General features: G+C 44.7%; 8 protein-coding genes across 8 annotated transcripts; 4 read left to right on the forward strand and 4 right to left on the reverse strand. All coding sequences in view use genetic code 12, as the record gives it.

Moving 5' to 3' along the window:
* Nucleotides 1–10: 10 nt before the first annotated feature.
* PGUG_03720 (uncharacterized protein) lies at nt 11–1,159 on the reverse strand (the record flags this gene model as incomplete). The annotated part of the gene is made up of 1 exon (XM_001484289.1): nt 11–1,159. The coding sequence occupies one exon, from the start codon at nt 1,157–1,159 to the stop codon at nt 11–13; it is 1,149 nt and encodes a 382-aa protein (XP_001484339.2).
* A 150-nt stretch (nt 1,160–1,309) lies between these two features.
* On the reverse strand, nt 1,310–2,905 carry NAR1 (Nar1p; the record flags this gene model as incomplete). Its single annotated transcript, XM_001484290.1, has 1 exon — nt 1,310–2,905. One exon carries the CDS (start codon nt 2,903–2,905, stop codon nt 1,310–1,312), a length of 1,596 nt encoding a protein of 531 aa, XP_001484340.2.
* A 143-nt stretch (nt 2,906–3,048) lies between these two features.
* PGUG_03722 (uncharacterized protein) lies at nt 3,049–4,365 on the reverse strand (the record flags this gene model as incomplete). Its single annotated transcript, XM_001484291.1, has 1 exon — nt 3,049–4,365. The coding sequence occupies one exon, from the start codon at nt 4,363–4,365 to the stop codon at nt 3,049–3,051; it is 1,317 nt and encodes a 438-aa protein (XP_001484341.2).
* A 519-nt stretch (nt 4,366–4,884) lies between these two features.
* Nucleotides 4,885–7,428, forward strand: KEX2 (kexin; the record flags this gene model as incomplete). The annotated part of the gene is made up of 1 exon (XM_001484292.1): nt 4,885–7,428. One exon carries the CDS (start codon nt 4,885–4,887, stop codon nt 7,426–7,428), a length of 2,544 nt encoding a protein of 847 aa, XP_001484342.2.
* Nucleotides 7,429–8,020: 592 nt separating this feature from the next.
* On the forward strand, nt 8,021–9,526 carry ZWF1 (glucose-6-phosphate dehydrogenase; the record flags this gene model as incomplete). Its single annotated transcript, XM_001484293.1, has 1 exon — nt 8,021–9,526. The coding sequence occupies one exon, from the start codon at nt 8,021–8,023 to the stop codon at nt 9,524–9,526; it is 1,506 nt and encodes a 501-aa protein (XP_001484343.2).
* A 767-nt stretch (nt 9,527–10,293) lies between these two features.
* On the forward strand, nt 10,294–11,490 carry NSA1 (ribosome biosynthesis protein; the record flags this gene model as incomplete). Its single annotated transcript, XM_001484294.1, has 1 exon — nt 10,294–11,490. The coding sequence occupies one exon, from the start codon at nt 10,294–10,296 to the stop codon at nt 11,488–11,490; it is 1,197 nt and encodes a 398-aa protein (XP_001484344.2).
* A 21-nt stretch (nt 11,491–11,511) lies between these two features.
* SEH1 (Seh1p) lies at nt 11,512–12,549 on the reverse strand (the record flags this gene model as incomplete). Its single annotated transcript, XM_001484295.1, has 1 exon — nt 11,512–12,549. The coding sequence occupies one exon, from the start codon at nt 12,547–12,549 to the stop codon at nt 11,512–11,514; it is 1,038 nt and encodes a 345-aa protein (XP_001484345.2).
* Nucleotides 12,550–12,678: 129 nt separating this feature from the next.
* On the forward strand, nt 12,679–13,833 carry ALG7 (UDP-N-acetylglucosamine--dolichyl-phosphate N-acetylglucosaminephosphotransferase; the record flags this gene model as incomplete). The annotated part of the gene is made up of 1 exon (XM_001484296.1): nt 12,679–13,833. The coding sequence occupies one exon, from the start codon at nt 12,679–12,681 to the stop codon at nt 13,831–13,833; it is 1,155 nt and encodes a 384-aa protein (XP_001484346.2).
* Between the last annotated feature and the right edge of the window lie 782 nt (nt 13,834–14,615).

Here is a 14,615-nt window from a genome sequence, read left to right on the forward strand (position 1 = left end):
ATGATCCTGCTCAGTCCTCTATCTTGAACAGGTATAAAGAGTCGAGCTCATCTTCACTCATCGCTTTTTTTGAGTTGTCAGCTTGCTTGGATGCTGAAGCTTTTTTCGACTTTTTGGCCTCCTTTTGTTCGGTATCCTTTGATTTGGTATCTCTTTCGAGCGGTTGACACGAAAATAATACTCTTGATTCCAAATCTCCACTAATTTCATATTGGCACGAACTGTCATCAAGCATGGTTTTGACAGTTTGAAAAATACTGAGCCTCTTTCTTTCCTCGACGCTCATTCCAGCAAGGTCTTCTTCAGCTATGTCTCCTACTTCAGGTGTGTCTTTAAGACCAAAAGCGTTCTCTTTACTTGCCAGTTGTCGAGCACTGTAAAAACTCTTTTTTTCACCGAGATATAAAAGAAAATGTTCACCCTTGGAAATTCTCTTTTGAATTTCTGTCGCCTTCTGGTTGCACAAGTCGCTATTACTGATGCCCCAAGACACAGTCAGTACCTTTGTTGCAGATTTTTTCTTCTCTGCCCGGTCTCGCAGTCTCATTACTTTCTGAGCCACTATGCTTCCCTTTTGAAGGAGTTCCTGCTCCTTTTCGAGTGCAAGCTTGTCCGTGTAAGACTTGATCATCTCTTGTACTTTATTGGTTTTTATAATGGGCAAGCTTTTGTCGTCTGTGGGAGGAACACAATAAATACCGTTTACCGCGAGGTCAAGGCTGTTGACTATATCCACCAAATGCTTTTGTTCCAAACCACCTTTTCCGGATCCAACATAGTTCACCTTATATGACTTGGAATATGAGTGGACCTCGTTGATTACAGCCTTTATTGCATTCTGGGCTTGAACCGAGCCAGACTCAAACTGAAACCGAACAGCTTTTCTTGGGTTTCTGTGCTTTTCCTGACGCTTAGGGTAGTTGTTCTTCTTGGGAGCACTCTTTTCAAACTTCTGGGCAAATCTGTTCTCTTTGATCGGCCTGGAAGTGGCTGAGCTATCTCCGAATCGATTCATGGACTCAAAGTTGAAGGTCTCACTTTGATTATTATTCGTCTTTAACAGACCTAGGTCAAATGGCTTGAGTCGAGCCAGCACACACGTGAACTGACGACAAGAACAGACCGCATATACTCCTACTGAGCGAGAGCCACGAAGCATAGTTGGGAATAAATAGAAACTGTTATCTGATGAAATTAATTTTTCGCTTACATACAGGCCCACGCAACGGCAATCGCCGGCTACGAAGAAGGATGGATGTGATAAATACAGTATATACAGTAGTATGATGCCAATGCAAAGATAAAGCAGTTACCATTTGGATCCAACCAAGATGGCTGCCTGGTCTGTTGGCTGCTCAACTTCATGGAACCATGTTTTGAGCAACCTAGACTCGGGCACGTTGTAGTTTATGCAGAACTCACGACACCAGGCCATTAATTCTAGTGTCAAGCTGGAGTCTGATGAAAGGTCTACCATAGGAATTGAGCCGTAGCGTGTGAGAGTTTTCGAAACCCAAAGCTTCTGGTCTTCATCTGTAGGCAGATTAATTTGACCTCCGCCGTTTATACACCCATTAGGACATGCCATGATTTCAACGTAGTCACATTTGGAAGCGTCTGCTTGTTGAACGTCTTGAGCTCCAGATTCCGACCTCTTGCTGGAAAGTCTTGCTTTACGTCGGGCGACGAGTGGGTTGGTTTTTGTAGTCGTGGTCGAGGACGTTGGTTTAAGTTTTCTCACCAAATTTTGAATGTTCCGGAACCCATTCACTATGGCTGAGCTTGCAACCTGGTTGTCATTGTACACGAGGCGCAACTCGTAGATGTCTTTGTTGCGCCCTGCCACCGATTCGAGTCGAAAATTCTGTGGCTGATACTGCTGAGGGTCTCGTAAGCATAAATGCAGTTGCAAAAGTTGCAAATAGTTGTATCCGTAGCCTCCTGACAGCGAGCCGGAATCACTAGACCAAGACAATTCGACATATGGCCAATTCGCTGGAGCACAGCTTTGGTAGAGATCCGTAAGTGAACCGGAGGAGTGTGACAATGCATCAAAAGTTAGCGAAAATTTGTCTTTGCATTCGTCAAGTAGAGTGACAAGTTCCTTCGGGGTCAACACACAATCTACATCGTTCAGTACCAACAGTGGATCCTGTTCCGGTCTAGCACTTTCCAACTTTTTATCGAAGCAAGGCATGATAGACAAGTGGTAAATTTGGTCTCTTTCGACCTCGAGCTGGTGAGCCGTCAACGACTTGAGCAAACAACCAGTGATTTGCTGCGGTGATTTTGTATCTGATATTCGCAGAAGAACATGAGGGTGAGTCTTTTCAGCATACAAGACCCATCCTGGGCATATAGATGACAATATTGGTCCCTGGAATCCATGCTCTTTTCTCTCGATAACGCTCTGCAGTTCGTTAATAAGTGAGAGTTTGCGGCCCAACCCAGTGCCCACGACATAAGTGAACCCCATTTGGTTCACCAACAAGTCCACTAGAAGCCTGTCTATATCCGAAACCTTCATGTAGTAAGCAGTAGCTAGCGAAGCTCTGGCCTGGTGTGATATGCTGGCCACGAATATTTTGTTATTCGTCTTCTTTTCTTTAAGCGCTTTGATCAACTCGTTATGTGAATGCTGTGCCACCAAAATCTCTTCTGCTGAAGTTATACATCCAGAACACGCGAGGCAATCGGCAAGAGAAATCTGGGCCGGCGAAAGGTTCTTAGTGGCACCATCTATCTTGGAAATCTCAAGAGGCTTTCCATTTTCATCGATTTGGATTTCGACTTCTCCATACTCCAGAGCTTCTTGCGATCGATTTTCGGTGACTGTAGGCTTGATACAGGCTATACCAGGAGATATAAAGTCGTTTAGATCGTCTGCCGACAATAAAGCACTCATGAGTGGAATAGATAAGTAGCCAATACGAGATTTTGCATCGTAAATGACTAATGAAACTGCAGATAAGAGAGAAAAAATTGGAATATGTGCAGGAGATTTTGCAACCTTGATAAGAGTGTCTTCTATATCATTTTGTCTCTACGTTAATTCTCTGTTTCGCTCAAGTCTCCGAGCTCGAATCCCTCTTCGCCAACGGCGCTAAATCCTCTTTGCACCAATTCTCCATCTTCATCGTAACCGACTAATCGCAAGTAGAACGCAAGCAATGCCTGCATCCACAAGTAGATCAAGAAAGCAGCACTTGTAAGCAAGAGAATATACGAAGCATGGTTCATTCCCAAACCCTCAACTAGCGTAAGCATTTCTTCGTTAGCTGCCATGAACATCAACCCGGCGAGAACAAGACAGAATGGAGGTAAATGCTGGAAAGCTAGAACCTTACCACTGTCACTACAACGTTTGTCTTTCAAAATGAACAGGATTTCAACAATTCTTGTTAACCCAGCAGATGCCAATGCCATACCAAAAAAAGTGTGGACTTTCACCGAAATTTCTTGATGTTGGCCATGCTCTTTCATGGCATAGGCAGTGAAGATCAAGAGCAAAGAAGGTATCAACGTCCGTTTTCCTCCAGACCGAGTAATGAAGAGAGCAGCAGATGCCCCGGCCCACCATATAAGACCGAGAAAAGTGTGCAAGAAATCACCATGGCTCCATGGTTCTTTACCCCATCTGTGCTCGGTAAAAGTATTCACCAATCCCCACAACCACATCAAGCACGAGTCGTAGAAGTCCTGGGATTTGGCTTCGGGATCCGGATGACATCTTATCCACGGAACAATGAGCACCAACGACAAGACGAAGCCATAAAGAATGAATGACGACCCCATAATACCATGAGCAATACATTGCCCCGTATGTGAATCGTAGCAGAAGCCAAAAAGAGCAATGGGGGCCAAACATACTCGAACCCAACCGGTGGGGACAACTAGAAATGAAGTGATTTTGTAGATCTTGTAGGAAAGTCCATATTGGTTGATACTACCCAGATTCGAGGAAGAATTCCTATGAGGGTAAAATTTGTTGATCACCAAGTTGGAGCCATTGATTAAGGTCCCAACGAACACTACAATGCCAAATAACACGGCAAGAAACCATCCGGTACCCTTGGAAGTTCTGTTTTCGTGACCACCGTCGTCTGGAAACGAAAGGAAAACCACATCAAAAACCAGATATCCCGTCAGAATGTACTGGAGAAACAAAGACCAGTGAAACTTGTCGGCAATTGCCAAAGCGGCCGCCAAAGAAGGAAGAAAAAGCTCCAAAATTACTGTCAAGATAAAATGAATCGTTTTGGAAAAAGCATGCTGGTCGGCTTTTTTCGGTTCCAGACCATCTTCAGCCGCCAATACAGCCACAGAAAAGGCAAGAATTAAATATCTGGCCTTTTTACTCCACATTTTGTGACCGTTTTATCCGGTTGCAATTTGACCAATCGGTAATTGTGACACCGACTGCGCGGCTCAAATGAAAAAAGGACCCTGGAAAGACAAACGTACTGCACACAAGCCAATTGTCTTTTAGCAAAAAAATTGAGTTTTGCTGGCCTAATCGACAAGAAACCTCATAGATAAAGCTATGTTGGCACCTCCACATACCCGCGGTGCTTCTACCTCCATATCCATACTAGGAAAGTGGAACTAAAAATACTCGATTACATCAGCATAAAGCGCGAAAGTTTTATGTTCGTGGGGAGTTTCGAAGGACAGCGTACCGTGAATCAGAACTTTGAGTTCTGAACATCATATCCATTTTGGTGAACTTGAAATAGGGAAGCAGACTCTCCTGGACCGAGAAACTGGATACAAGCGTCTTTAACCAAAGGACAAACATTTTTCGTTGAGTTTGACTTGAATCACCACCGACCACGTTCTACCATAAAACACGAATTAACAAACGAAAAGTCATAAACCACCGCGATGCAGTTGGCAGCCCTCTTGAGAATTGTCGTGGCGTGCGCTGGTGTCGTCATGGGAATGCAAGTGCCCAAAAAAGACCATAATGCTAAGCGGTATTTTGCCGTGGAGCTCGATACTTCTAAATCTTCAGAACCGTTGGCAGACTTTATAACACAACACAAGCAGGTTTTTCACTTTGAGCATCCGGTTCGTGGTCTTGATGACCATTTTGTTTTCAGCATTGATAAAGAACATGATTTTGCAAGTGCCATAGGAAACTTCAATACAGACGATGAAAAGTTGTTCAAACGGTCGTCAGGTTTTGAAGACGTCTATGACTCGATGATAAGTAACCCTCACTTGAGGTCAATTCAGCTTCTTGAGCCTAGAAAGTTAGAGAAAAGAATGCCAGTGATGATCACCGACGACGACGTCTATGGTCGTGATGATTCTCCTGGAGATTCTTCGCAACAATTGTTGAATGAAGCCACGCAAAAATTGAGCATTAATGACCCCACATTCAAGGAGCAATGGCATTTGATAAACACGTTCAATCCCGGCCACGACGTTAATGTAACTGGACTTTGGTACGAGGGTATCACTGGAAAAGGCATTGTTTCGGCACTTATAGATGATGGTCTTGACTACGAGAGCGAGGATCTCAAAGATAACTTCAACATGAAAGGTTCGTGGGATTTTAATGATAATAGAAACCTTCCTATGCCCACACTTTATGATGATTGGCATGGAACAAGATGCGCTGGTGAGATAGCTGCAGTGAAAAATGACGTTTGCGGTTTGGGTGTTGCCTACGAATCCAATGTGAGTGGAATCAGAATATTGTCGGGTCCAATTACCGCCGAAGATGAAGCAGCAGCAATGATATTCGGTTTGGACGTAAATGACATTTATTCATGTTCTTGGGGTCCCACAGACAACGGCAAAGTTGTATCTGCTCCTAATAAAATCGTCAAGAAAGCGATGATAAAAGGAGTTCAGGATGGAAGAGACAAGAAGGGTGCTATTTATGTGTTTGCATCGGGCAATGGAGGAAGATTTGGTGATTCTTGCAACTTCGACGGTTACACAAATTCCATCTATTCGATAACTGTTGGAGCAATTGATTACAAGGGAATGCATCCCATCTACTCCGAAGCATGTTCAGCCGTCATGGTTGTAACCTATTCATCTGGTTCAGGAGAACATATACACACCACTGATATCAACAAGAAGTGTTCTGCTATTCATGGAGGTACTTCTGCAGCAGCTCCATTAGCAGCTGGAGTTTTTGCGCTAGTTTTGCAGTCGAATCCTGATTTAACCTGGAGAGATCTCCAATATATCGCAGCATTGAGCTCAATTCCAGTTAATGAGGACGATGGCAATTATCAAGACTCAGCATTGGGCAGAAAATATTCTCAGAGATATGGGTTTGGAAAGCTTGACGCTTACGGAATGGCCCATTTTGCCAAGGACTGGAAAAACGTCAAGCCACAAGCATGGTACTATTCTGACTTGATCCTGGTGAACGATGCAATTGGAGCAACGGATAACGACAAAGTGATCAAATCTGTCATTGATGTCACCGAGCATGACATGAAGGTGTCCAATGTTGAACGAGTTGAGCATGTTACCGTCACTGTGAACATCCAGGCTACGTTTAGGGGAAAGATTGGTGTTCGACTCATCAGTCCACGAGGTATGATCAGCGATTTGGCGACCGAGAGACGCGGCGACCGGTCTATGAGTGGACTCAAGAATTGGACATTTATGTCTGTGGCCAACTGGGGAGAAAAAGGAACCGGTAATTGGACCCTTGAGGTGTTTGCATTCGACACCGAAGGCACAAAAAACGAGATTAGATTTATTGACTGGTCGTTGCGGATTTTCGGCGAGAGTATAGACCCTGCCAAAGCAGAGACCTACGATATGGATAAGGACTATGCTGCGGTAAGAAGGGACAGACTTGCGGATGACGAAAAGCAAAAAACCACTTCTCTGGCACAAGCAACCACCAGCGAAGCTAAATCGTCAGAGACCACGTCCGCAACAAAAACCACAGAAGAACCGGAAACCACCACATCTTCTACGTCATCTACGTCGCTGGCTGCGCAGTCCAGTGATGTTGGCGAGGGAAAGATCGAATACAAGAATGATCATTTTGGTGCTTACTTTATGGCGGTAGCATTAATTGGGTTTATCATAGTAGTGTTGGTGATGAGATACCACCGCACACCTGGAGGCAGCCGTAGGCGGAGAAGAAGAGACGAATATGAATTCGATATAATTCCAGGAGAAGATTATAGTGATAGTGAAGAGGAAACCGACTCATTGGATTTGGGAGAAAGAAATGACAGACCCCGAGGCAGTGAAGAAGCAAGAGATAGACTTTTTGATGAGCTCCATGCGGAAACGTTACCCGACTACGAAGAGGAGATGTTTAGAATTGTGGACGATGACCACGAGGAGGGAGAAGGTGACAGCAAAAAGTCGCAAAAGGACAAAGGTGAATCACAATCAACCGAGGTCGGTGCGGCCCCATCGCCCCAATCGACCGAAACGTAGCCATAAATACCAATAGACTAGTCCGAAGAATAAAGAGATGTCTAAGTGATTAAAGTAATCAAGGAAAACATGAGAGAAATAGAGAAATTTAAAGTTTTGAACTGATTTAACTGGTCATTTGCAGCCTTGCAACCTCCACCGGCCCGGCTGGACCACATGCCGTTGCGTGCGCGGGCGGAATTTAGTCAGCACGGCCTATGTATGTCCGACACCGGATCTTTGTCAGCAGCACAAGACAAATCAAGGAGAATTATAGAGGTATATAATTGGTAAATTCCTAGATTTCTGGTTATTACTGCTATTTCTATAGTAAGTCAGCATCTATTTCCACCATTTCTGTTGGTTGCTGCGAAAAATTTACCTAATTGTTGGTCAGTAATATTACCCACTCTCACCCGCAATCCCACCGAAATTATTTCGCAATCCCACACGGAACTTCTTGATACGATATAAAGTTGCCACTTGCCACTCTGAACGCAACTACATTTGACATTCGAGGTTTCGTCAAAAGTTGCAATTGATATCGATAAAGTATCGACATATACTATTGACTCAAACTAATCGACACAAAACTTTTTAAGGGCCATAAATCATGTCGGCTCCATTTGGCGACCATGTGTCCATTGTAGTTTTCGGGGCTTCCGGAGACTTGGCCAAAAAGAAAACGTTCCCTGCCTTATTTGGCTTGTTCCGTCAGGGCCAATTGCCCGCTTCGGTGAAGATTTTTGGTTACGCCCGTTCAAAATTGTCTCAAGAAGATTTCAGAGAAAGAGTCGAACCCAATTTTAAGACCAAGAATGACAAAGACAAAGAAAAAGTCAAGGAGTTCTTGGACTTGTGTACGTACCATTCTGGTCAATACGACACCGATGAGGGGTACAAAGAGTTGCTCAAGGAAATCACTGAATTCGAAAAATCCGGCAACGTTTCCAAACCAGAACGTTTGTTCTACTTGGCTTTACCACCATCTACATTCACTGTGGTGGCTCTGCAATTGAAGAAGCTTGTGTACCCTGAAAATGGTGCTGTCAGATTGATCGTGGAGAAGCCTTTCGGTCATGACTTGGAGTCTTCTCGTAAGTTGCAAAAGGACTTGGCTCCTTTGTTTTCCGAGGAGGAATTGTACAGAATTGACCATTACTTGGGTAAGGAAATGGTGAAGAATTTGTTGGTTTTGCGTTTCGGAAACCAATTGTTGAATGCTGCTTGGAACAAGGAACACATTCAGTCGATCCAGATCTCGTTCAAGGAAGCTTTCGGAACTGAAGGTAGAGGAGGATACTTTGACGAAATCGGTATTGTGAGAGATGTGATGCAAAACCACATTTTGCAGGTATTGACCTTGTTAACTATGGAACGTCCAGTTTCATTTGACCCGGAAGCTATTCGTGATGAAAAGGTCAAGGTGTTGAAAGCATTTGCTCCATTGAACAACGATGACATTCTTTTGGGTCAATACTCCAAGTCTGAGGATGGCAAGAAGCCAGGTTATTTGGATGACGAAACAGTCAAGAAGGACTCTAAATGTGTCACCTACGCAGCAATTGGCGCCAGAATTAACAATGAGAGATGGGAGGATGTCCCAATCGTCATGAGAGCAGGAAAAGCATTAGATGAGTCAAAGGTGGAGATCAGAATCCAATTTAAGCCGGTTCCCAGAGGCATGTTTGAACAGATCCAAAGTAACGAGTTGGTTATCAGAATTCAACCCGACGAAGCTGTTTACATGAAGATCAACTCCAAGATTCCTGGTATCTCCACCGAGACGGCATTGACCGACTTGGACTTGACTTACTCCAAGAGATACTCCAAGGACTTCTGGATCCCCGAGGCTTACGAGACGTTGATCCGAGACTGTCTTCTTGGCAATCACTCCAACTTTGTCAGAGACGACGAGTTGGATGTGTCGTGGCAATTGTTCACTCCATTGTTGAACTACATCGAGTCTGACAAGGCTCCAGTTCCCGAGAAATATCCATACGGATCCAAGGGACCCAAAGGATTAAGAGACTTTTTGGGCAAGCACAACTACGTCTTTACCGACGAAGGAACTTATCAATGGCCTTTGACGAGACCAGATGTTAAGGGCAAGATATAGGTAATAAAACTTCAGAGGCACTAGTGTAGAGAGCAAAGAGAGCAATGAGTGTACGTATCAGACATCCATGGAAGGTCATTAAGCGGTCACTGGCATACTAAGATGGGTTCTGCGTATGCTACCGAGGAAACTGCGAATGTTTATGGAATCTTTCATCATATACGTGTGCACTCAGTTGCAAGTTTTATCGGCGGGTCTCGCTGCCACATGCTTAAGCACTTTTCTATTTGTAGTTTGTATGAATCAGAATCGCTCAATACTGGCAAGTATAAGCCTCGACAACACCTCCTGCAAGAGAGGCTTGACGCTGTCAAAGCGGTTTTCAACCCTGTCGTCATAGTCGAATCGGACTGGGAAAGAAGAAACTTAACTTCATCACCTTCACCTATGTAATAGAAAAACACCTAAGCCTATGGCAAAAAGACCTGCCCATGACTAAGGACCTCGTATCAAGTTAATGATCGAAGTGAAGAAAAAGTCGCACATCGAGTGCCTTTTATACCCGCGCGATGAGATGGGCTGCGGTTACCCGGCACAGGAGCCGTGGTGCATGGGTATTCAAAACTGGCCAAAATATCAACTTTTGTGGTCAAAAATTAAACTAACAGGAACTCAGTGCTTGCTGTTTTGAACTGGCACACCCAGGCATCTTTAGCTCTTCAATTGATGTGTATACTTGTGTTCTCTCACCAACCTCATCTCATCGCCTGTATGCACGCACGCACCTCGCAGCGTAGTTACTAGTTACCATTTATACTGTCATTCCAATGAGGTTAATAGTAACTTGTGACGACTCGGGGTCAGCCCAAGGAGGTGATTTTGTACTCCAGGAACAGATACCTCGAAACAGGACAAGCCCCAGCCCCATTTCCATAACTCAGGTGTTTGTTGAACCAAAGGCATCTCCAGCATCGAGAATCCTCTATTCCACACTTTACAAAGAAAGATATGCCATCTGTTGTCGTTTGGATGCTTCAGTCTCCGTTTATGACTTGGAAGATGACGAAAAGAAGCTTGTGTGTCATAGGGAGTATGTTGAACTCAAAGGGTGTAAGCCTGTTTCTTTGCATGTATTTTCCGAATTCGATGCTTTGGTTATGGGTTTAGATTCTGGCAAAGCTGCGTTGGTTGGTTTCCATAAGAATACCTTGGAGAAGGAGTGCCAGATTGTGGATCTTCCAGGGGGAAAACCAATTGAGGCGTTCGAAGCTTGTCCTTCTCAACCTGGTGTCTTTGCCTATGGAGGAAAGGAAAACGATTTACGCATAGTGAAAATGTTTGAAGTCGGCAAGAAAGTTAAGCTTCTTGAATCTGTTGAGGTACTTTTCGCAGCCAAGAACGTCAAAAACGACCATTTGGACTTGCGTGTTCCTATTTGGATCACTAAAATACGATTCATTTCGCTGAAAAATTCGTACAAATTGATAACCGCAACCAGATACGGTCAATTGCGCATCTACGACACGAACCACGGCAGAAAGCCTGCTCATGACTACCAAGTATGCACCAACCCAATTATAACCTTAAATTTTGCCGGCTCCAACTCCGATGAGGTGATCATAACTGATAACAGAAATATGGTCGCTAGACACTCATTGGTATCAATTGACAAAAAAGCATTCAAAACCAATTCCGCTACTGTTGGAGACATAATTAAGCCCGTACCGAGACTCTTGGGAAAATATCAAGAAGGCGGCAACACAGGTGCCATTTTTGGTGTTCTGTGCTTCAAAGATACCTTTGTCGCGACCGGTGGTCTTGATCGGTACTTGAGGGTATATGACCTCGAAACTAGAGAAATGGTTTCCAAAGTGTACATGGGGTCGCAGATAGCAGATATTTTGTTTTTAGAAGGGGAGGAAGAAGAAGAATCAGAGGAAGAGGTTGATGAGGAAGAAGAGAACAATGCATTGTGGGACGAATTGGAATCCAATCGTCCGGCGAAAAAGCAAAAGCAAACGTGAAATTTATATTAATGTACGTATCTACGACTCTTGTTTGACGCCAGCATTGCTGCTTATTATGCTCATACACTTCCACTCGTTCAAATAGTTGGACTTCCACAACCGCACCTTCCCGTCATCGCCAGCGGAACTGAGTATGGTGCCAGTTATATTCCACGTTACTCGCCACACCTCCAGCTGGTGATCTCGCAACTTGGCTATGGTATCGATCTTGAGATCGCCATTAATGGCTTCTATCGCTTTGAATATCCTCACATATCCATCTTTGCAGGCGGTAGCTATGAGGTGGAAATTTCGGCCCATCGATGGAGCCCAGCTCACGGATCGTATGAGACCATTGTGCTCCGGAAGACTACACAATTTCACATATTTGTTCTCGGAGTTGATACCGCCATCTCCAGAAGCCATGTCGAAATCGTTATTTGTGCCCGAATTATCACCATTTCCCGCGACACTGGCACCATATATGAATGCCTGGTCGAGTGCTACCACCACAAATTTCTCCGTGTTTGCAAACTTTGAAGGACACCACTCAATGCCAAAAGTACTCTGCAAGCTCTTGGTGGGCAATTGCAGACTCAACACGGCGATTTCTGCCGTAAGACTCCAATATGTCAAATCGGAAGGATCGAGAGATTCGTAAATGCGCAAAATTCCCTCGCTGCCAATACATGCCAATTTGAGCCCGAGATGGCTTGGCGCAAACTTGACATCGTAGATGGGTCCAAATGACTCGGTGGCTAGCGTCGCCAATTTGACCCATCGTCTACCGGATCCATGCATTTCCTGCGGCTGTTCCTGCCACACCTTCACAGTTCTATCGTAGGAACACGAGGCTATGATGCTCAGGCTGCTGAATTGAGGGTGTGCCCACGTCACCTTGACCACCAGCGAGTCGTGGGCTTTCCACGAATCGTTTAAAACCCACGACGAAGTGGCAGCGTCCATATCGAAAACCTTGATATGTTGGTCAGACGAAACCGTGGCTATATGCTTTCCATAGAAGTCGTACTGGACATCATGAACGAGCTCCTCGTGCCCTGTGACAAACAGTTTCATAAATGAACAATAAGTGTTAGAGTAGAGAAGTGCGACTTTCGATTTGAAGTTAGTGCAATTTGTACAGGATGGTCGCGAAACCTAGGTGATCGTGGTGTTTTTGCAGTTGACACTAGTTTGTCTTGCGCCATGTTTTCCGTGTCCAGACTCGTAAACTGGTCAATAGTAGCGGTGGCAATTGCATTGGTCCAACCAAACAACCCTCTTCAAACTCTGGTGGCTTTCGGTGCGTTGGGGTATGTTGTGACTCAAGCTCTAGTTCCACGATTACAACACAGTTTCATCAAAATCGGCCTCAAGGGCAAGGATATGTCCAAGCGTGGCGACCCAATTGAGATAGCAGAGTCCATGGGAGTAATTCCGGCGGTGACATATATGATGTTGATGTTTTTATTGATCCCATTCATATTTTTCAAGTACCTCGTGTCGTTCTCTTCGTTATCTAATGACTCCCAAATGACGTCCAATTATAGCGACCAATACCTGGCGGTGACCAACAACCGTTTGTTTCCTCATAACAAGCTTTCTGAATTTTTGAGTGGACTTTTGAGCTTACAGAGTATCACCTTATTGGGGCTCTTTGATGACTTGTTCGATATCAGATGGAGACACAAGTTCTTCATGCCAGCCATCGCATGTGTCCCCTTGTTGATCGTGTACTATGTGGATTTTAGTGTCACTTCTGTGGTGGTCCCCACCTTCATACAACATAAAATCATCTATGGTCCCCAAATGATATCCATTTTAAACTGGGCTATTCGTCAAGGAAACCACATCGTGACATATATCACTGGCTTATCATTCAGTACATTGGTCACCGATTACTCAGTCACCACTTCAGATCCGTTGCTTTTGGATCTTGGAATATTCTACTATGCCTACATGGCGTCAATTTCGATCTTTTCGCCAAACGCAATCAATATTCTTGCTGGAATCAATGGCCTCGAAGTCGGACAGTCGGTGGTCCTTGCGGTGATCTTTCTCATCAATGATTTGTGCTATTTATTCCTGCTGTCTGTATCGCAAGCAGCTTATGATCTGCACTTACTTTCGGCCATTTTCATCATTCCGTTCATTGGAGTGTCGTTTGGGCTCCTCAAATACAACTGGTACCCCGCCAAGGTTTTCGTGGGTGATACATACTGCTATTTCAGTGGCATGGTATTCGCAGTCGTTGGTATTCTTGGACATTTTTCAAAAACTTTGTTGATATTTTTGTTGCCCCAAATCATCAATTTTATCTACTCAGCTCCGCAAATCTTTGGGCCTTGTGCCGTGCCCTAGACACAGACTTCCTCGATTTGACCCCGAGTCGAATCTCATGCATCCAAGTTATGCCCTCTTCAAGCCCCGCAGATGGCAAGCCATTGCGCTACAAATACTTGAAAAACTACACTTAATAAGTATCAAGCGCGAAAAGGACACAATTGTTGGCTTTTCAAATATGACATTGATCAACTTGTTCCTCGTGTGGTTTGGACCCATGAAAGAAGACCATTTATGCGCACTTCTATTAACTACACAATTCGCCATGGGACTCTCCATGTTATGCGTTCGCCATACTTTGGGGCCATGGATATTATGGCTTACGACAATTTGTCCTGGGGGTGTAAAGTAGCAGGCTGCAAATGTCTATATATAGTTGGCAAGGTTTCATGAATAGATACACCCCGAACACCCACAAGTAATACACAATCGCACCGATTCTTCCTCGCAAGATTAACATGGCCGGTCCACCTCCGCCACCCCCCACCACCGCCACCAGCACCATCGTTGGGCGGCGGTGCCCCCTCGGCTGTCCCACCGCCCGCAATTACTCCAGGACGAAATGCTTTGCTAGGAGACATCAGAAAAGGCGCAAAATTGAAGGCCACTGTTACAGTCGATAAATCAAAGCCACTCTTGGCTGGAAATGCTTCTCCCAGTGTACCCTCGGGTGGAGGAAATACAACCTCATCCGCTTCACCAGCAGTACCTTCATTTCCACCATCAGGAGCTCCTCAATTGGGCGACATATTTGCTGGAGGAATTCCCAAGCTCAAATCGGTCAGCAAAACCGACAATCG

The sequence above is a fragment of the Meyerozyma guilliermondii genome, genomic scaffold (genome assembly GCF_000149425.1).
Source record: "Meyerozyma guilliermondii ATCC 6260 scaffold_4 genomic scaffold, whole genome shotgun sequence".
In the NCBI taxonomy this organism is placed as follows: Eukaryota; Fungi; Ascomycota; class Pichiomycetes; order Serinales; family Debaryomycetaceae; genus Meyerozyma; species Meyerozyma guilliermondii.